General features: G+C 38.9%; 1 protein-coding gene across 2 annotated transcripts; it reads left to right on the forward strand.

Moving 5' to 3' along the window:
* Positions 1 to 4,760: 4,760 nt before the first annotated feature.
* On the forward strand, positions 4,761 to 20,971 carry GTB1 (global transcription factor group B1). Of its 2 annotated transcripts, none has more exons than XM_010253601.3 (18): positions 4,761 to 4,806; positions 5,090 to 5,193; positions 5,302 to 5,403; positions 5,980 to 6,112; positions 6,199 to 6,286; positions 6,420 to 6,576; positions 6,667 to 6,802; positions 6,906 to 7,173; positions 7,264 to 7,473; positions 7,559 to 7,684; positions 7,968 to 8,354; positions 8,431 to 8,541; positions 8,857 to 9,636; positions 11,051 to 11,192; positions 11,273 to 12,441; positions 13,291 to 13,500; positions 14,255 to 14,765; positions 20,130 to 20,971. In XM_010253601.3, the coding sequence occupies exons 2-18, from the start codon at positions 5,160 to 5,162 to the stop codon at positions 20,684 to 20,686; spliced, it is 5,121 nt and encodes a 1,706-aa protein (XP_010251903.1). In that variant the 5' UTR covers positions 4,761 to 4,806; positions 5,090 to 5,159; the 3' UTR covers positions 20,687 to 20,971. The 2 variants fall into 2 exon arrangements, with proteins under 2 accessions (XP_010251903.1, XP_088748174.1); XM_088892048.1 differs by lacking the exon at positions 4,761 to 4,806 and adding an exon at positions 4,917 to 4,943.
* Positions 20,972 to 21,947: the final 976 nt, after the last annotated feature.

Raw genomic sequence — 21,947 nt, forward strand, 5'->3', positions numbered from 1 at the left:
AATAGCGCTACATCAGTTAAATTCAAGATACATTCGCCCCTTCGACACAGGGGCCTTTAAATACAGATGTTCTTGTCAAATCAAGCATAACCACCACTGGACCTTTGTCGCAGCCGTTATTTGCCAGGGTTGCGCAGGTAACCGTTGCAGAGTACTGCCCAATCAGATGAGAGACACGACCTAGAAAGGACAGACACGCCACCTTCTGTCGAGAGACGTGGGTGCAGTCTGTTGGGCTGGCAGGGACTGCGCCGTCAGTCAGGAGATGTGGTGCTGTCTGACGGGTACGGTCTCGTCATATAAGAAGCTTCCTGAAAATGCCACATCGCTCAATTGCGAGCTGCTTTGTAACGAGTTATCCCATAGCTAGGTGCCTTGTAGTGAGCTCCTGGAGGTATCCCGAGGTAGTTCTGTCTGAGGTTGCCTCCGGGGCAGTCCTCTTGCCTAAGTATTGGAGCGAGCTGATTCTCTCAACCCGCGAGCTGGGATAGAATTCACTTGGAGTACTCCCTTTCAGCATACTGGGGTCCTTGAGCTCGCGCTGTAGTGAGCTCGTTCCGTGGCGAGCTGTAATGTAGCGAGTTGATCTGCAAGGACTTTAACGAGCTCGTTACTCAGTTGTAGTCAAGCTGTCATGCTGAGTTGTTGCTTATGTTGAGTTACGTCCACGTGTCGCCTTCTTAGGAGGTCGGGTCAATTCACCCTCCATCAATAGTAACTAAAACAAATTATGGCCGATGGTTTGTTCGTTTCCTAATTCGTAGAGACCACAAAGAGTTATTCATTTGTATGGACCATTACATTTGATTCTATGTAAAATCACTTATGGTTAATATCAATTGCTCTAATTCATTGTTTGGGTTGACCATGACATTGTTATTGTTCTACATTTTGTTATAGTTTTCATGCAATTTCCTTCAATTTTTTGTATTTTTGTTTTTTTTAATTTTACTGTGTTGGATTACACTTTTTTTTTTTGCATTTTTTGTAGCCTTTTGTTCTCATTGCATTCACTATAAGAAAATACATACAACAGGAGTAGTATGCATTCACTACAAGAAAATACATTTTGTTATAGTTTTCATGCGTTCACTACAAGAAAAAATATTTCTAGCGATAGCTTTCGACTTTGCTATTTGGCGACTGCCGCTACAAATATTGATCTTTAAGGGGTAGCCGGTTAAAACTGCTGCTAGTTATAAGGCACGAGTATTATTTTAATTTTTTATCCATTGCGCCTCTTTCTACCCTTTTTTCTCGGTCATCCCTCTCAATCGTCCCTCTCTCACACTCTCTCCTCTCCCTCACTCATTCAATTGTATCTCTTTCGCTCACTCGCACTCTCTATTCTCTCACACATTGTCACACCTCAACTAATCCCTCTCTCTCTCGTGTGCGATCTCTCTCAGGCACATCCATAGTAAATCTCTCTCTGTGTCTATGTACATAAAAAATCTGGAAACTTGTTGTTGGAGCTAGTAAAGTTGGTATATATTCAACTTAAACTGTTAATTAGGAATATCTCTCATTGTACATTGTACACAGTTGTCTTCTACTATCACGAAGCTACCTTCCCTTGAATATCTTCACATTTGGAAATGGATGAGGTGAAATGTATGGGTTTTGAGTTTTACGGAATTGAAGATGGTGGTGGTGTTGATCGAGTGGGTGAGAGTGGGAGTTGGGGACTTTTCCCCAACTTGAAACTGCTAGCGATTTCTAACATGAACAATTTAGAGTCATTGGATTCGAGGTTAGCTATGGAGATTATGCCACATCTCACAACATTACTTATTGATGGTTGCCCCAAACTGAAGCTCAATGATTTGTTGGGGCCATAATGATATAAAGAAATCTTGAGATTTTGATTCTGTAGATCACTAAAACAAATCGAATAGATCGGTGTAGATGGAACAATCTTTTGCAAAGTCAATTATATACATCCACTAGTTGAAGTAAAGATTCCCTCCGTGAAATGATCATATTTCCATTTTTGGAAAATGAACACAAAGCAACAAATGTCTCTTTGCATGAAAAATCTACTATCTTCATACGACTACTCAATCGGATTTTTTGAGTTAATAAAACTTATGGCTAAGGCTTCACGTTTACTTTCTTCGTTGTAGGAACTAAATGAACCAGGTCATCTACGCATCACTCAAAGTTTCTTTGAAGGTTTAATAAGCATCATTATGGGTGTCAGCCTTCCGTTTCGTTCTTTATTATTAAGTCTCAAGTGAGAGCACTTTCCATTAGACCTGTTCATGGGCCGGGTGGCCCGACGGGCTGGCCCAACTCGGCCCGACCCCTGAACGGGCTTGAACAGGCTTTTTGGCCCGCATGCTTAACCTCAGGTCAAAAATCCCGGTCCGCATAAAATTCGAGCCGGGCTCGGGCTTTGCCAAAATAGCCCGGCCCGGCCCGACCTATAGTTAAACCTAAGTAAACTCGGCCCGACCTACAGTTAAACCTAAGTAAACTCGGCCCGACCTACAGTTAAACCTAAGTAAATTCGGCCCGACCTACAATTAAACCTAAGTAAAAACCCTATGTGATGTCCATTTGAATAAATTTTTTGATTTGAGAAGGTTGTTGATTCACTTGTAGGCCTATTGTTCATTTAAATAGGGAAAAAAAACATTTGAATTAAAATAAATAATATCTATTTGAATAAGGAAAAAATCGAATTTCTTTTATTAGGTCGGGCTCGGGCTCAAACTTCAGGCTTTTTGTCAGGGCCGGGCTCGGGCCCAAGTTGTAGGCCCGTTGGTCGGGCCGGGCTCGGACTCGGGCCTAACATTTTTCAGTTAATAAAGAGTCAAAGCTCTGCCCGAGCCCGGCCCGACCTGGCCCATGAACAGGTCTACTTTATAAAAATTGGTCTAACAAGTTATAAATGCATAGAACAGTTTAGAAAGTTTCGGGAATTGAATGGGGCTCATCAATGATTGAAACAAGAAAACCTTTTTTTTTTTGTTAATTTGCTCCAATGTCCTGTTGAAGCAAGTATGTAAAACTCCCTTTTTTTATATATGTTTTGTTTCATTTCAAATATTCCTTATGTACGTGAAAGTTCTATCCTGTACCACATCTTACAGTTTAGCATTAGTTGCCCTGTCAACTGTCCTACTGACCTATGAATTGCCAAAGCATGTGATTGACACATAGAGAAGCTCTAAATACGCATGCCTAGTACAATCTTTCTCAAGTAATGCTTGCAGGTTAGGCTGCTTTATGTTTCATTACTCAATTATATTGTTGGTTAGAATTAAAGTTTCAAATAGATGGTTTAGAAAAATAATACAAATCTATTGCACCAATGGCACTAGATCTATCATAAAAAAAGGTTATCAATGGAATTTACAAGTTAAATAGAGGGTGGTTATTTCTACATATTTTAAGAATTTGGAAATAAGTGACCATTGTATCTCAAAAAACTATGCTTCCGGTTTTATATGAATCATCATTCTCTTTTTTAATAGGTAGTGTGTAGTGGAGTGCAGAGATTAACATGTTGTTGTCGTTTTAATTTGTTACTTTGGTTAATAAGGTGGATGATACGCTTGGGGTATTCCACACGCACGCGGTGGTGGGGCTGCTAGGCGAAGTACTGGGGGGCTATTGGCAAAGCTAGTCCCTTGTTGACTCGTCTTACCGTTGAAGAACTCGAGGGGTGCATTTTAGGGTGGGGATGGATGGGTACAGTTATTGAAGCAATCAGGTACAGTCACCGGAGTTGTTAACTCCACCTTCGCATCAAGAGAATCCTAGCCTTCGGGATTGGCTGGAGATTGCAAAATAGAAGACGAGAGATATTGAAGCGAAGAGGAAAACCACTAATCTGAAGGGATGAAAAAAATGGAAACAGAAATTTTAAAGAGCTCTTGAGTGGTTTTTCTGACGTTTTTTTTAAGCAAATACAATAGATATTGTTAACTTTGCCTTGACATTTTCATCAATTTTTTCAATAGGGTATGCAACAAAAATATAGGATTTAAAGAGCTCTTGATTGGTTTCCCAAGTCAGAAGCATCTTTATGAGTGGAAAAAAGACGAAATTTGATCGAAGTTCGCAACTATGTAAGATTCTCGTTTCTCTCTTTCTCTCTCAAAATCTCTGTTTCTCTTTTAAAGCTAGCAACTTATCCACGTATTATGGCGCCAAATCTTTGCTAGATTTGGCGGAGATCGGGGAAGAAAATTAGATTTTCTCAAAAGGACAAAAAACACAGGCAGAAGCTATAATCACCCTAGTTGTCAAATCGTACAACTCCGGTCTACCAATAAGGTTTCGTCGATGGTAGTTTTCTGTTCATCGACAAGAAGACAATAAATAGAGATGGAGATGGAAGAAGGAGAAGAAGAGGAAGAATGAGAAATATAAGAAGAATAGGAGAAAGAGAGTGGGGAGAGGAGAGAGAGATCGGGGAAGGTCCTGGTCGGAGGTGGGGAGGGTCAATGCCAATTTGTTGTCATTGTGCAGAGAAAAATAGAGAGAGGTAAGAGAAAAGAGATCGGTCCGAGGAAGGAGTTGTGAGTTAGAGAAAGGGGACAAAGGAGGGGGATAATATTGGGTTTTAAACGAATTTTAAATGTCACATGGTATTAACGGCAAGCGAGGGTAGAGTTAGCAAATTAGGAGAGAGTAAGGGTGGCGTTAGTCAATTAGTTAATTTGGTAGTTTAAAAAATTTATCTTTTTTTTTTTGTAAAAAGAGTGAAACCAAACACTTGCGAATCGAGGCCAACTTTCTTTTTCGCTACGTTCTCCACTTCTCCGTTGTAGGCTTTGAAGGATCGGCCGGTCGGTTAGTAATTTGGTAAACCTGTAGCGAGCCCGATCCGTTGGACGTCCCCTATTGCTCATTTGCTCCATGCTAAGTTGCGCTTTGATTTAGCGCACATTAGCATGTGAAGGCGTCGATCTGCAAAAATAACGCCGCCTGTAGAACGCTTGATCGATTTTTACTTATTTCTCGCCAAGACTGAACCGCCTTTCTTTTCCTTTTCCATAATTCCATTTCCCTCCATCTTTCTCCCTTTCTCTCTACCCCCTAGTATATAATTTTCTCTGTTCTGGTTTTCGCGCAGATTTTCTTATCGGTTCTCAGCACTCTCCGTTAGCCAGGTCAGGTTTTCGGTTGATTTTCCCTTGTAAAACATGGGTGGTAGAGCTGTGGTGTCCGACGATGAAGGTAGAGATCTTCGGAGTGTTTTCGTCTGTTGCTTTCTTTAAATCTGGTGATTCATTTCATTTGTTTTCCCCGTGTTTTTCTCATTTCTCTCTTTGTTTATTTTTTCAGAGGAGGTCGAAGAGGAGGAGGACGAGAGGGAAGTTGGGGATGTGGAAGCAGTCGATGACGAAGAGAGGGGCGACGTTGACGAAGATGACGAGGAAGAAGACGGTAAGTTGGTTTTGTTTAACATTTCGAAGTTTATCCTTGTTCACTTCACTTGGTTTCAAACGGGATTTTAGGGTTTCTAGGGTTTCTGTCTTGATTAGTAGATTTTTTGTGCATATCTGTTTTACCTTCCGTTTTTTCGTTTGTTCCTCTTTGAATGCCGGTTTGGTTCGTAAGTTCGGTGTATAGCTTCAGTTGGTTTATATTTGTTCCATGTCTGTTTTTGTTTGTTTATTTTATTCTTCTTCCAACTTGAGTCCTAAGTGTAACTAATTTAGGTTTTAACGAGGTGATCCTAGTTGTAGAAACACTTTTGGGAAGGCAGGCTTTGGTTACAGGCTCTTACTGATTTTGTTTTAATTCTACATCTTGTTTTGCTATATTGAAATCTCCCCACATTCACCGATATGGTTTAATTTCCACTATTGTTTCTGTCGTTGAACACTTTTGGGAAGGCAGGCTTTGGTTACAGGCTCTTACTGATTTTGTTTTAATTCTACATCTTGTTTTGCTATATTGAAATCTCCCCACACTCACCGATATGGTTTAATTTCCACTATTGTTTCTGTCGTTGAGCAGAAGAGGGCCAGGATGAATACGAGAAGGACGGGTTTATAGTAGATGATGTGGAAGAAGAGGAGGAAGAGCAGGAGGAAGAAGAGGAGAGGGATAGTGATGAGGAGAGGCAAAGGAAGAAAAAGAGGAAGAAAAGGTTTAAATTCTGTCATTTACTTGCGTGGTGTTTCTTCGTCTTGAACTTTCACCCAGTGGTAACTGTTATGCTTTTTCATGTTGTAGAGAATCGGAGAAGAATTATGTTCTTGATGAAGATGACTACGAGTTGCTTCAGGACAACAATATTACAGGCTTTCATCGCCCGAAACCTGTGAGCCTGCTTTTTCTTTGTTTGCTCTCTCTCTCTCTCTTGGTTATTTTGGTTGAGTTTTGTATTATTTTGGGGTGGGGTGGGGTTGTGGAAACGTGTTTAGATCCTGAACTTATTGCTTGAAAATATTTAGGGGAGCAAAAAGTTCAAGCGGTTGAAAAAGGCTGGTAGAGATAGCGAGCAGGATGAGCCTCTTGGCTTTTCTGATGATGAAGGAGTTGATAAAAGTGGGCGTAGTGGGCGAACTGCTGAAGAGAAGCTCAAGCGCAGCTTATTTGGGGATGATGAAGGTAGTTATCATACCCACTGCTTTAGCTTCTTGTGGTTTCTCATATTTCCTCACTTTGTATAAAGTATGAAGTACTTTGTCATGTTTCCAGGACCACCTCTGGAGGATATTGCTGAAGAAGAAGAACAACCGGAGGAAGAAGAAGATGGGGACATTGGTGAAGAGGATGAAATGGCTGATTTTATTGTGGATGAAGAAGAAGTTGATGAACATGGAGCTCCTGTGAGGTATGTTTTATCCTTCATCTCCATAATTGGTGGTTTTTATTTATGGGAGGAGTTAAATTGTTCCCTTTGCTTACATTAATATTTGCTGTTCAACTATTTTCAGGCGGAGGAAACCGAACAGAAAGAAGGCAAGACAGGCACCTGGAGTTTCATCCTCTGCATTACAGGAAGCGCATGACATATTTGGTGATGTCGATGAGCTTTTGATGCTACGCAAAGAAGGCCTTGCAAAGAGTGGTAGGTATGATGAATCTGGTGAGTGGAGGGAAAAGAGACTGGAAGACGAATTTGAACCCTTCATACTTACTGAAAAGTACATGACTGAGAAGGATGACCAAATCCGAGAGATTGATATTCCGGAGAGGATACAGGTCATTTAGCATGTTTACAATATTCTTCTATTCTAGCATGTATTAAGAATTTAAGATGTCCCTTCATGTTTAATCTTTCCTTATCTATAGATGTCAGAAGAAATCACGGGTCCACCTCCAACTGATGCAATGAGTTTAGAAGAAGAGAGTAACTGGATACATAGCCAGTTTGCTGCAAGTATGGTGCCATTGTTTGGAAAGAAGAGGGGAAGGGATGGGGAAGGCATTGATCTATCAAGAAAAATAGACAAGGGTGACATTTTAAGGTTCCTAGAAATGTTGCATGTACAGAAGTATGATGTGAGTATTTATTGCTTTATATTGTAATAAAATTTGGCTTTTTCTTAGATATTTGTGCCCACTTTTACTTCTTTTTTGGTTATAGATTCCCTTTATTTCTATGTATCGGAAAGATCAATGCATGAGCCTATTGAGAGATCCGGAGCTGGATGAGGCAGAGTTTGAAGATGGGAATGACATTGAGAAGAAACCTACACTGAAGTGGCACAAGGTAATGAAATTGCCATGGAAGTGAGAACTACATGGTATCACAAGTTTTTTTTTGCGTAGGGAGTGATCTTATTCATTATTTGCTATGCTTATTCTGGTGATTCTTGTGCTTCATAAAAGGATGTTTACGTTTTATTGTGCCAGACTAACCAGATTTTCTTTACACCGAAAATAATGATATTTATAGATCGATTATTTTTGACTCAAAGTTTGTCCATCAATTACACTTCCTAATTGCATTTTGACTAAATTCAGCAATAATAGATGGAATTGCTTCTTTTCAGGTGCTTTGGGCCATCAGGGACTTGGACCGGAAATGGCTTCTTCTTCAAAAGCGCAAAAGTGCTCTTCAATTATACTATAATAAGCGTTTTGAAGAAGAATCTCGGAGGGTCGATCATGTACAAAGACTCAATTTGAATCAGCAGCTTTTTGAATCAATAACTCAGTCTCTGAAGTCTGCTGAATCTGAAAGAGAGGTAGATGATGTTGACTTAAAGTTTAATTTGCATTTCCCACCGGGTGAGGTAGGTGTGGAAGAAGGACAATTTAAGAGGCCAAAGAGGAAATCCCAATACAGCATTTGTAGTAAGGCTGGCCTATGGGAGGTTGCAAGCAAGTTTGGCTATAACTCTGAGCAATTTGGGTTACTTATAACTTTAGAAAAAATGGTTAGTATATTTTTGGGTGCGTGGATTTCAACTTTTTTAAGGACAGGGTATGAATTACAGTTTGATTTATTTGCAGAGATTAGATGAATTAGAAGATGCCAAAGAAACTCCTGAGGAGGTAGCTCTTGGTTTTAAGTGTGCAATGTTTGACACTCCTCAGGTAGTCCTCAAGGGTGCGAGGCACATGGTATGCGTTTGTTCTTTGTTATTTTAGAATTTTCTGCTATAGGATTTATTCCAAATATCTACTCGAGTTCTTTTTGTTCATGGTTGTTTGAGACAACCCAGGCTGTGCACAAGGTTGTAAGGCATATTGTAATATCTAATTGAGTTCTTTTCATTCATGGTTGTTTGAGACAGCCCAGGCTGTGCACAAGTTTGTAAGGCATATTGTATGCATTTATTCTAATTCTCTTAATGGCTATTTTAGATGTTATTCTATATAATGTGTGATCTTCTACTTTTCACTTCTCTCTTAATTTGTTTAACCATTTGCCTACAGGCAGCTGTGGAGATAAGCTGTGAGCCATGTGTCAGGAAACATGTTCGTAGTATCTTTATGGAGAACGCAGTAGTCTCAACCAGTCCCACTTCTGATGGAAATACTGCTATAGATCCTTTTCATCAGTTTGCCGGAGTGAAATGGCTGCATGAAAAGCCACTGGTAGAATTTGAGGATGCTCAGTGGCTTCTTATCCAGAAGGCTGAAGAAGAGAAGCTCCTCCAAGTGGTTATCAAACTTCCAGAATCTGTCTTGCACAAGCTAATCAATGATTCACATGATTATTATCTCAGTGACGGTGTAAGTAAGTCTGCACAGCTCTGGAATGAGCAACGCAGATTGATCTTACATGATGCATTTTACAATTTTCTTCTTCCTTCCATGGAGAAAGAGGCTCGATCACTTTTGACAACTAGAGCAAAGAACTGGTTAGTAATGGAATATGGTAATCAGCTCTGGAACAAGGTGTCTGTTGCACCATATCAGCGCAAGGAAAGTGATGCTGCTTCAGATGATGAAACTGCACCAAGGGTAATGGCTTGCTGTTGGGGTCCTGGGAAGCCAGCGACTACATTTGTAATGCTGGATTCGTCAGGAGAAGTGCTAGATGTGTTGTACACAGGATCCCTGAGTCTTCGGTCTCAGAATGTTAATGACCAGCAGCGGAAGAAAAATGACCAACAACGTGTCCTTAAGTTCATGACTGACCACCAACCACATGTTGTTGTTCTTGGAGCCGTGAATTACTCTTGCTCAAAGTTGAAGGATGATATATATGAGGTATATATTCTAGAAAGCCTTTGTGATGTGTCTAACCATGCTACTTCCACAGAGTTAATTCTATTGGGGTTGACTTGGTTTTCAATTTCTCATTGTTCTTCCATTGTTACCTGGCACCCAATGCAATTATGGATCTGTGAAGTTTTTCAAAAGTATCAATTGATGGTATAATTCAAAATTAGCATAGTATAGTTATATCTTTGTTGAAAAATATCTGGACATGTAAGTTGGCTGGATGGTTGATCTTTTTTTTTATATCCCCTTCTTGGGATGCACAAGCTTGGAAAACATATTGGATCAAGACAATTTCTCATTTACTCAACTCAACTAAGCCTTGTTCCTTCTATATGGTTTAATTACAGTGAAACCTGTTCCACCATTCTATTTCTCAATGCCAGGTTCATTGTTAGCTTATGGGTCGTCATGTAATTCATTGCTACTTCAACCCCTGTTCTTGGCCTGTCCATAAGTCTTCTGGACCCTATAATTTGCAAAGGATCACTTCTTCATATTGGATCAAGGCAACTTCTCTTATCATATTACTGCTTTGTCTTTTGTGGTGACTTGTTGAGGGCAATTTTGCAGCCTACCTGGTCTCTGTGTTCATATCAAACTGAACATTTAGAACTAGATGGGGCAATTCATAAACCTACTGGCCCAAAAATTCCTCTAAGGGAATTGGATAAGGGCAGACTTATCCTACACAAAGAGCAAGCTTACCTGGCTTGCTCTTAGCCTTACCACCTTAGTGAGACCAAAAACCTCATGAACTTTCATATTTTTTTAGATTTTTTTTTCAAAAGCTGCTTTTTATTTATTTTTACATGTATTTTTGTTGTAAAAGGGGTCCCGAAAGCACCTGTAAACAGTTTTTTTTTTATTTTTTTGAGATAAGGTAAAAACAGGTGTTTTGGAACCCAAAAGATACACTACGATGTGCCCGATATGGGGCGTATTGTATTGATACTTTGAACCTTAAGTTAGCCTAAAAGCAAGAACGTCTGGCGTGCTAAGCGATTTACTAGGCTCCTGATGTGTGATGTAGTGAGTTAATGATGCATGGGATGATATAATGCTTCTGTTCTCAAATATCCAAATCATCTTTAGTTGCATAAAAAAGTATAATTTTCCATTTTATGCATTACTCTTTGTTAAAGTATTGCTCTTTGTTTTCTCGTTCTTCCATGGGGATGCTGTTTGAGTTGAACATCAACCCAATGTCTATTTTTCTTTATAATTTTTTATTTAACATGTGTTGTGGTCCATCTTCTGAGGAATTCTCAGGCTTTAGTTGTCATGTCTAAACGATTTATTTGTTGAACCTATGTCCTTCATAGTTGTTAGAAGGATGTTCAGATATTTGTCCAAAAAATGAAATTCATGTACACTGACATTTTCCCCATTGCTCTGGCAGATCATTTTTAAGATGGTGGAGGAACATCCTAGAGAAGTTGGGCAAGAGATGGATGGGATAAAAGTTGTTTATGGGGATGAATCCTTGCCTCGTCTCTATGAAAATTCACGACTTTCTTCAGATCAACTACCGGGGCAGTCAGGTTGCTGGAGTTGTATTTATTTTATTTTCTGTTTGTTGCCTATGCTTTTTGTTGCTAATGTTATTTTACTTTGTTTTTAGGTATTGTTAAGAGGGCTGCAGCTCTTGGTCGTTATATTCAAAATCCTCTAGCGATGGTTGCTACACTATGTGGTCCAGGGGGGGAGGTTTTGTCATGGAAGCTTTGTCCTCTGGAGCAATTTCTTACTCCTGATGAGAAGTATGAAATGGTTGAACAGGTAATGGTTGATGTCACCAACCAAGTGGGCATTGACGTAAATTTAGCTGCTAGCCATGAATGGCTGTTTGCTCCTTTGCAATTTGTTTCTGGGCTTGGACCAAGAAAGGCTGCTTCTTTACAGAGGGCATTAGTGAGATCCGGAGCAATTTTTAGTCGCAAGGAGCTTACAATGAATGGACTTAAAAAGAAGGTGTTTATAAATGCTGTTGGTTTTTTACGTGTCCGTCGTAGTGGGTTGGCAAGTAATAGCAGCCATATAATCGATTTACTGGATGATACAAGAATTCATCCAGAGTCATATGATCTTGCGAAGGAATTGGCCCACGAAGTGTATAAGCACGAAGTAGATGATGACCCGAATGATATGGATGATGATGTGCAGGAGATGGCAATAGAGCATGTAAGGGACAATCCCAAGGTGTTAAGAACCCTTAAGGTCAAAGAATATGCCACGGACAATAACCACACTAATAAATTAGCAACTCTTTGTGATATTAAAATGGAATTACTGCATGGATTTCTAGACTGGCGAAATCCTTACCAAGAACCAAGTCAGGATGAAGAGTTCTATATGATATCTGGCGAGACAGAGGATACCCTTGCTGAAGGACGATTTGTGCAGGCAACAGTTCGCAGGGTTCAAGCTCAACGAGCATTCTGTATACTTGAATCTGGTCTCACAGGGATACTTAACAGAGAGGAATTTTCAGATAAGCCAGTTCTTAATTTAACAGAGGAATTGAATGAAGGTGATATAATCACTTGCAAGATTAAACAAATTCAAAAGAACAGATACCAGGTGTTTCTAACTTGTAAAGAAAGTGAGTTAAGAAATAACCGCTATCTATATCCTCGAAATCGGGATCCCTACTACCGTGAGGACCTAAATAATGTTCAGAGTGAACAAGAGAAAGCCCGCAAGGAGAAGGAGCAAGCAAAGAAGCTTTTCAAGCCGAGAATGATTGTTCATCCCCGTTTTCAGAATATAACGGCTGATGAAGCTATGGAGGTACACCAATAGTAATGCTAGGGTTTACTATTTTTATTTCCATAAGGGAGAGGTTTGGAGCATCACTATTTTTATAGGTTAGACAACTCGGGAGCAGCACTATGGTGCTGTGTACAGCAGTTGCTTTCTATTATGACTCAAAGACAACAACCTGAACAATATAACTGGTTTTATGGGTCACTGTACTTTCTGTTTTAGAGCTCCAATCTTGCTTTTACACTAACATCTATAAATATTTTTTTTTGTTGCTTTTTGTTTGGGAAAAACTAGGAGGTCAATTGGAGGATGGGGCTTCTGATTTGGCATTGTTTACAACTTTCTAACACTGGATAAGTCAATACCCCCTTTTATTCTAAAATATCTTTGCTTTTTATCAATAACTTTTACAAACTTGACCCTTAATCACACCTTAAGTCAAAGGATAACCGTTGAACGGTCAGATCTTTGGGAAAAATTAAAGCTTCGTTTCCTAGATGGAATGCTGTGGTTTATTTTTTTCTTTTCCTTTTTCAAAATTTCAGCTGCCTTGTTTTTTTTTTTTGTTTGTGCAAATTGCAGGTAATTAATCTGACAGTTAAAAATTGTTTTTTAGTAGAGTTGTACATTGTAAAAAAAAGAAACTGGTGAATGCCACACCAAAAGGATTAAGTTTAATGACCTTATTGGTATATGTATTAAAATCTGTACAAGCTAGTTATTTGATACTTTACCCTCTTTTTATACAGTTTGGTGGCCAAGGCGATAATGCACTTGCACGTGCATGTTGGTTCCTGTCTTGTTTCCCTTTCAAAACATAATCCAACTACTGTGTTTTTCTGAGCATTGGTTCTTTTGTGTTTTGTTGAGCAGTTCCTTTCAGATAAGGATGCTGGCGAAAGTATAATTAGACCCAGTTCAAGAGGACCGTCTTTCTTGACCTTGACTTTGAAGATTTATGATGGAGTTTATGCTCACAAGGACATAGTGGAAAGTGGTAAAGAACACAAGGATATTACGAGCTTGCTTCGTCTTGGGAAAACATTGAAAATTGGGGAAGACTCTTTTGAGGATTTGGATGAGGTTGGTACCTGTTTTTCTACACACACACACGCACACGAATATACATATGTACAACGCCTCCCTACTAATCTAGTATTGGAGGCAGTTGCCCTACATAACCTGGTATATTTCTACCACATGGGGGCTATGCTGAACTATGCATCAAGTTGGGAGCCTTTGGATTAGCTACCCATTATCCATATTATCCAATTAGTCTACCCTTTTAGTTCAATTTCACATGCAATGTTAGCTTTTGCAGGTTAAAACCTTTTAATAATAAACTTGCCAAAAAAAGAGCTTTATACCGATCATGTAGCAAGATTTTTTGGGCTCAATTTGGTCCTGTTAATCTCGGATACGAGTCAATTGAGAGGAATGTGTGGGCCTCAAATTAATTTGACACATGAAAGATTTTTGGTTTTTTCAGCCTTGGTTAAACAATCTGACCTGCAACCAAATTTGCATGTGTGTTTTATGTAGTCCTTTGTATTCCATTTCTTCTGTTGATTATCCACCCTATATTGGGCTCTTATGCCGTTGGCTGTTGCATATCAGTTACCATATATAAGATGTTGGCTACTACTTGATTGAGGAATTATATTCTTAAAATAGAAATTTAAGCTCGTTGCATTTTTATCTATAACCATTTTCTATATGATAGCTTTTGGTTGTTAATTTTCTGGTAGACATGACTATTTGAGTGCATCATTTCAATTATTAGAAATTTCTCACAGTTTTGGTTTGACATCTTCCAACTCTATGTACATAACTGTAGGTTATGGATCGATATGTTGACCCTTTAGTAACACACTTGAAGGCTATGTTAAGTTACCGCAAATTCAGGAAGGGTACTAAGGCGGAAATTGATGACCTGTTGCGAGTTGAGAAATCAGAGCACCCAATGAGGATAGTATACTGTTTTGGCATTTCTCATGAACATCCTGGGACTTTTATTTTGTCTTATATACGGAGCACAAATCCTCACCATGAGTATATTGGTCTGTATCCCAAGGGATTCAAATTTCGGAAGCGAACATTTGAGGATATTGACCGGCTTGTGGCATATTTTCAAAGACATATTGATGATCTGCAGCATGACATGGCCCCATCTATCAGATCAGTTGCTGCCATGGTTCCAATGAAGAGCCCTGCTACTGGGGGTTCCTCTGGAGGGGCCTCTGTGGGAAGTGGTTGGGGTGCTTCTTCAGCAAACAGCACTGAAGGCGGGTGGAGGGGACATTCAAATTCTGACAGAGAGAGATCTTCTACACCAGGTTCAAGAACAGGTAAGCCTGCAATATCAAGGCAATTCTTAATTTCTGCTAATAGGGGTACAACTTGTGTCTGTATACCTTTTTCTTTGTAAGTGCAGGTGGTCAGTAGTTTGATGCAATTTACTGCTTTTTGTTTCTACATGTTGAATGCGTAGGCCTTCTATCTGTTTTTCTTAAGTGGATTTTGACTTGTGCTTTTAAGATGAATGTGGTGTTCTGACCCAGAGGTGATGCAATGAACTCTTCTGCGTTGCAGTCAAGTTGGATGCATCACACCCATTAATGTTTTTCAGGGGAAAGTCTGTCTGCCCTAGTTCACCAAAAAAGGTGCCCATATACCATACCAAATGTTTTAGCTGTTTGTATTACCATACAAAGTGTTGATAGATATATCGGCTCATCATCATCATCATCATCATCATTATCCATGCCTTATCCCAACTATATGGGTTGGCTACATGAATCCTTATTCTTCAATCCGTTCTATTTAAAGCCTTATCCACTGTTAATTTTCTAGTGCTTAAATAATTTTTTACTACTTATACCCATGTCCTTTTCGGTCGACCTCAAGCTCTTCTAGCCCCTTCGATGTGTAACAAATGACTTCTTCTAACTGGCATAGTTGGTCTTCTATTCACGTCCCAAGCCATCTCAGTCTACACTCTCTCCTTTTTTAACCTATTGGAGCTACTCCTTGGTTCTTACCAGTATCTTTCACTCTTAATCCTATCATTTCTAGTTTTTCCACTTAGCATTTGCATTTCTGCCTCATTCATTTTCTATATATGTTTCTTGACTACACAGCATTCTCCATAAACCATAGCTGGCCTTACAATTGTTTTGTAGAATTTTCCTTTTGATAAGTGGTATTCGCTAGACCTAGCAATTGGGTTGGGTCGTCAAATGATAGACCCTAATCCTAAATGTTCAGGTTAGGGTTTACCTAGGAGTCAATTCAAGTCACCCAAAAAAATAACTGAAATTTTAAAAAATAAAGAAAAAATACAAGAAAAATGCCAAAATTAAAGGAATTAACCTTAAAATTCCAAAAATAAAATAAAAACTTGAACATTTAACAATTCAAACAGCAAACAATAAAGAGTAAACACTAAATAGTAACGATCAAAGAGGGAAAATTTCTAACAATACATAAATAGTCCCAATTAGACCTAACAATCGGGTTAGCAGGTTGACCTATGACCCAACCCAACCCAGTTTTTTCTGGGATGGGTCAGGTCGGGTCATTCTCAAATTTAGGTAGCTAAATATGAGACCTTAACCTGTTTTTTTGGGTCAGGTTGGGTTGGGTTCACAGGTTGGGCCAACTTTTTGCCAGGTCTAGTATTTGCCTATCACATAAAAGTCCAAATGCACCCCTCCATTTTGCCCATCCTTCTCTAATTCTTTGGGTGACATCTTCCTAAATGTCTCCGTTGTTATGAATTATCTAAACAAGGTTCAGATAACCAAATTGTGGGTAAAACTCTGAAACCGAATGGGTCCTTTTGGTTTTTCAGATTTCTCGAACCGAAACTGAACCAAATCAACTGATTAAACAGTTGACCAATTTAAGTTTTTGACCAGGTTGAGTCTTTTTTTTTTTACTATGTGGAATATATTATAATATATAATATATTGTAAATGGGTTCACTATGATTCAAGGAAATATCTGAAAATCTTGCGATCAATTCATCAGTATCATTCACTTGTTAATAAATCAGGTGTCATTTGTCAAAATTTGTGTGGGTTTTGATCTATGTTTTAAAATGCGGAGGTGTGATGTGAGGTGTTCCACTGCCTAGAGGCGCGAGGCGTTCCCTTTCCTTTTCTCTTCTTTCTTTTTCTCTGTTTCTTCTTCTCTTTCTTTCTTTTTCTCCCCCTTCCCTTTCTTTTCCTTTCCTTTTTTCTTTCTTTTGCCCCCCTTTTTTTGTCTTTATGCATGAGGTGTGCATGAGGCGTACGCCTCTAGCACCTGAGATGTATGATGGCTCAGAAGTGTTAGCACCAATGGCATACACCTCAGGGCATTTTGGGGGTGCCTCACCTGGAGGCATGCCAATACATTATATATTATAAATAGCTTATTATAAATATTATATATATATATAATGAATATATTTGTACATATAACGTATAAGATATAGATAATATATGATATTAACCACCGTTTTTTTATGTTAATGGAAAACCGAACTGGCCCTTTGGTTTTTCATAAAATACCAAACTGAAACCAAACAAGTTTGGTTATCCAGTTTTGCTTATTTTTTTTATTAGTACTCCTGGTTCTGGTCCTTATTTTAAAACCTCTTGTTTCTAAGGCATTTGTCCATAGCATATGCATAATTTTGCATTCAATCCTTCATTAGTTTTATCAATTAAAACAATGTCATCCACAAACATGTACGATGGAACTTCCTCTTAAATATGTTTGGTGAATTCATCTATGACTGGTGGAAATAGATAAGGGCTATGTGCTGAACCTTGGTGAAGACCCATAGTGGTTGACTAAATTTTTAAAATTTTTATTTATTTTTGTAAGTTGTTATTGGTTTACAATTTATGTTATGTTAGTGTTACCTAGTTTATTACTGCTTAAATGTTTTAATAATGTTAGAATTTGTTATTATAAATTAAGTATAATATTGTTGTAATTAATTTTGAGGAATGTTATTGTTAAAATCAAAAGCAGTTATTTATTTCGAATTTTCTATTATATTGAGGGCAAATTTCTTATACTATCCTCACTGTTTATCTAATTGACCAACTCTACCCTTACTGCTTAGCTATTGCTTTAAACTACCCCTACTGTTTCTCACAATTGAGTAATTCTACCCCTGCCGTTAGTGTTTGTTAATGTTCTGTCAACATCCGTACACATGTAACAAACACCATGTGACTCATAATTTTTTTTAAATCCAATATTACCCTCCCCCTCCCCCTCCCCCTCTCTCTCACTCTTTCCTTTGACCTTCTCACGAAGAGATGGAACCACTGGCTTCGGATCTGTTTTCTGGGAACGGCATCTGGAGGTGTCTTCGAGAAAGGGAGAGCCGGTGGCTTCATATGAGATTTGATTTATAGTTTTGTACATCCATAAATATCCAACAGCAACGTGAACTCTGAAAGCAATTGAGCTTTCCTCTCTTAGTACTCTCTCTGTCTCTCGGAAACATGTATCCATCTAACACAGGTTATATGCCAGCAGAACCACCCAAGTTCTCATCATCTCCAATGGCCATGGCAGCATTGTCCACTCCTTAGTTCAGTCAACCCACACCCATCGGCATCTCTGATGGATGTGCTGCTGGCGGCCTTTCCAACTCAAATTCATCAAGGGCAGTTCCCTTGGTCTACTGGCCTTTGCAACTGCTATGATGATGCTATGCTTTATATGTGTAAAAATTTCTGGTTTTTCCTTGTAGCTGGATCTTCTAGAACAAACTTTCTAGATCTTCTTTCAACATCCGAGACCGCATGCTCTGTCTTCATTTCCAGATTCTCTCTCTCCCGCTCTCGCTCTCCCCCCCCGAGCCCCCACTCCATCTGTCTCTCGATTTCAAGCTCCAGTTGATGATCATCTTTCCTACTTAGAACATCAAAACTAACTCCTGTCTTTAGTCCGAATAATCCTAATTTCAACGCCAACTCCGGATCCCAAAGATAGATTTTGTTTTGATGTATTATAAATCTCCGCCACAACAAAGACAGATTTCAGTGCCAACTCTATCACAAGAAAGATTTTTTCTTCCAGATCCAAATATAAACCTCCCAAAACCCCTAATTTTGCAGTGAGACTATAAATTAAGATATTGAATTGAAGGCCAGTCACTTTCAACAGTGGTAACACGCCATCCTTTCCTGGCCAATGCACGGAGACCAATGACAGAGAACACCAATTCTCTGGACAACTGATAGGGGAGATGAGCTTCTTCTTTCCTGACTCATCCTTGATAAGCTGAAAATCCAGGTTGAGGTGCTTGAAGTTCCTGTTGAGTTTTCCCCTTTTCTCTGTTTGATTTTGAAAATTTGAAGAAGAATAAAGGGTAAAGTAGTCTTTTTTGTCTTTCTGTTAATGGACATTATTAACAAGGAGGTTCTAGACAATTGTCAGAAAACTTGGGGTACTTTTTTAAGACAATATGTAAACACTAAGTGTAGAATTGGTCAATTAGCTAGACCATAAGGGTAGTTTAACAAATTTGCCCTTATTTTAATAGTTTTGGAATGGAATTTAAATGAATAGTTTTATAATTACAAACATTAATTAACTAACATTAATTAACTAAGTAATCAATTTTACCAACTATTATTATTAATTGAGTTTAGCATACAGTAATGCTTGTAATGTCAACACATGTGAATAGAAAGTAATTAAGAGAGTATTTAGGAGAGGCTTTATGGATTTTTGGGTAAATGGGTAGTGGGACTGGAGGGAAGGGGTGATAAATTTAGGAGAGGCTGTAGTGCTTATTTTTAGGTAATTGGGTAGTGGGAACTAATAGGGGCAGTGGGAGCCTTGCTGATATGGCTTAATGAGTAGGCTGGGTAGGGGTAATGGAGAAAGGAGAGTTGGTATTGGTGGTGCCAGCCAGGTGCTCTTAGGCGCTACATAGGCAAAAAGGAGAAAATGTTTTTATTTTTTCCGATCAATAAACTTTATTAGAAAACGAAGTCAAATGCAAGGATATGTAGAGACATCCTCTCTTAACTCTCCCCCAATTAGCTCAAACACTACCAAAGCAAGGTAAAAAACTGGTACAGTTGAACTGAACTTGAGCCTAGAAACTAGAGGCTCTATTTACCCCTTCTTTTGTTACCCCATCAGCAAAGAAATTGGCACTTCTTTTGACCCAAAACAACTTTACTTTGATATCTGGTGTTAGCCACTTGAACTGTTTCCTTTCAGGAAACTTCATTTTGATGTTTTCTAAAAAGCGGCTTGCATAATCCGAGGTGAGACGTTCATCAAAGAAAAAAAAATCTGAGGTGAGACTATTGCTTGTAAGAGTTGGAAAACTCTTATAAAATGTTCATCAAAGAAAAAAAAATCTGAGGTGAGACTATTGCTTGTAAGAGTTGGAAAACTCTTATAAAATGCTCAATCAAGCAGAGGATATGAGAAAATGCCTACATGGTGCTGGCCTGGAGGAAACACCTTTTAGAAATGGCATTTATACTTTGTGGTTAGAATGTTAGTTGTTGTGACATTACAAGGATGTGTGGCCTTTATGGTTTCAGATATTATTGTGGTCATAATAATAAATAGAGTAATATGCTTGTTTTATGCAATTATGCATCTTGAATTTGTGGTCTAGAATTATGCTCATCTTTTTTCTCAAAAAAATGCGCTTATCTTTTTTCTTTTTCATTTAACAGGCAGAAATGATTACAGAAATGGTAGTGGAAGAGATGCACATCCAAGTGGGTTGCCTAGACCCTATGGCGGACGGGGACGGGGCCGTGGATCATATAATAGTAAGGGAAATAATGGTAGCAATGAAAGACATGATTCTGGTTATGGTTCAAGATGGGGATCAGGTTCCAAGGATGGGGATGATGGATGGAGCAATTTTCCTGGTGCTAAGGTTCAGAATTCCCCTGGCAGAGAAGCATTCCCTGGTGGGTGGGGAAGTGGTGGAAGTGGCACTGGTGGTGGTGGTGGTAGTAGTGGCAGTGCTGTTGGTGGTTGGGGAGGTGGGAATGGTGATGGTGGTGGAAGTTGGGGTGGGGCTGGTAGTGGTGGGGGTTGGGATTCTTCTGGACAGAAAGGTGGTGGTGGTGTAGGGGATACTGGCTCTGATGTTGGTAATTCAGGGTGGGATGATGGCTCTAAGAGAAGTTCATCTCGGCCAGAGGGAGGAAATGGTTGGTCTGGAGGTGGTGCTGATGGATGGGGTGGCGGAGGTGGTGGAAATGGTGGTAGTGGCTGGTGATCACGATATTTATTGATGAAGTTGCACAGGGAGAACTGCAGCCCTATGTTCTGAGTAGGTGATTTTTGTTTTTGAGCCGTTTTTTTCCTGAACGGAGGTTATGATGCAACTATATTTTGCATACAAATTGAAAAGTTGTATATATGTATGCTAGTGCGTGGTGGTCTTTCCTCTTAATTTGTTTTTTTTTGGGTATCATAGTGGAAAACCATCTTGTGGATTTCATTCTCTTCATCTTGAATTACATACAACCTTGGGCAATTATCAATTTTGAAATTTGTCGCATCACTTGTGTAATTATCTCCAATTGGAATAACTGTTCAATTGTTCTTTGATCAATTGAGCAATTGTTTAATAAGAAACTGGAGCCTGATTCCTGAAATGTTTGTGTAACGTGGGATTGGCCTTTCATTATTGTTTTTGTTTTTAATTATTGCTTGTCGTTCTTTGATCAATCGAGCAGTTAACCACTACCTTGGTCTTGGTTTTCCTCATTTTTCTGTGCCCTTTTGACGCTCAGTTTGAAGAATGCAAATACAATATGTGCAGTGCAAATACAAGGTTTAGAAATTGGAAATACCTAAGACTATTCCAAATTCAGGGAATTTGGTTATTTCAAGCTGAGTCTAATGGATATTTCAAATTCAGGGAATTTTAGCCAATTTAATTTGCCACCAGTATTGCATGTCCAAGTCTATTTTAAACTTGATGGATGTCCCAAACTTCCTGAACTTAACGCATCTTTGTTCAAAAGACGATTGCATATCATACGATATAATAAGTTGCGTTATGTATCTCTTCGAGTCAAACTCTCCCTGTTCTCAGATTTATAGAAAAGATGGTCGTTCTCAGCCACCATCAGTAAAGAGTCTGGTGACTCCGGTGACCTTGCCTTTTCATACAAACCATTGAGAGTCAACCCATCATAGTGTGCTCATGGTGACTATTAATGATAGAGCCATGGATCCCGTGTGTCTTGTCCATCAGATGGGGTGTATTGGACTCTCGAGGAGAGTGCTTACATTTTTTTTTTCAGTTTTTTATTTTTCAAACATGTTCTTCACAGGTCGATACAGGGCCTAGGTATCCCTCGAAACTGGTCAAACCCTGAAACTGTTTGCATTTTGTATATCAGTGATCCATTTATATGATGTGTGTGTAAGTTGATACTTGCAAAATTTTGATCCTTGATACCTGAGTGTCAATTCAACTAAAATCAATTATAATAAAAAAATAAATAAATTAATATTAAAGGTATTGT

This window comes from Nelumbo nucifera, chromosome 7, assembly GCF_055504915.1.
Source record: "Nelumbo nucifera cultivar China Antique chromosome 7, China Antique-T2T, whole genome shotgun sequence".
In the NCBI taxonomy this organism is placed as follows: domain Eukaryota; kingdom Viridiplantae; phylum Streptophyta; class Magnoliopsida; order Proteales; family Nelumbonaceae; genus Nelumbo; species Nelumbo nucifera.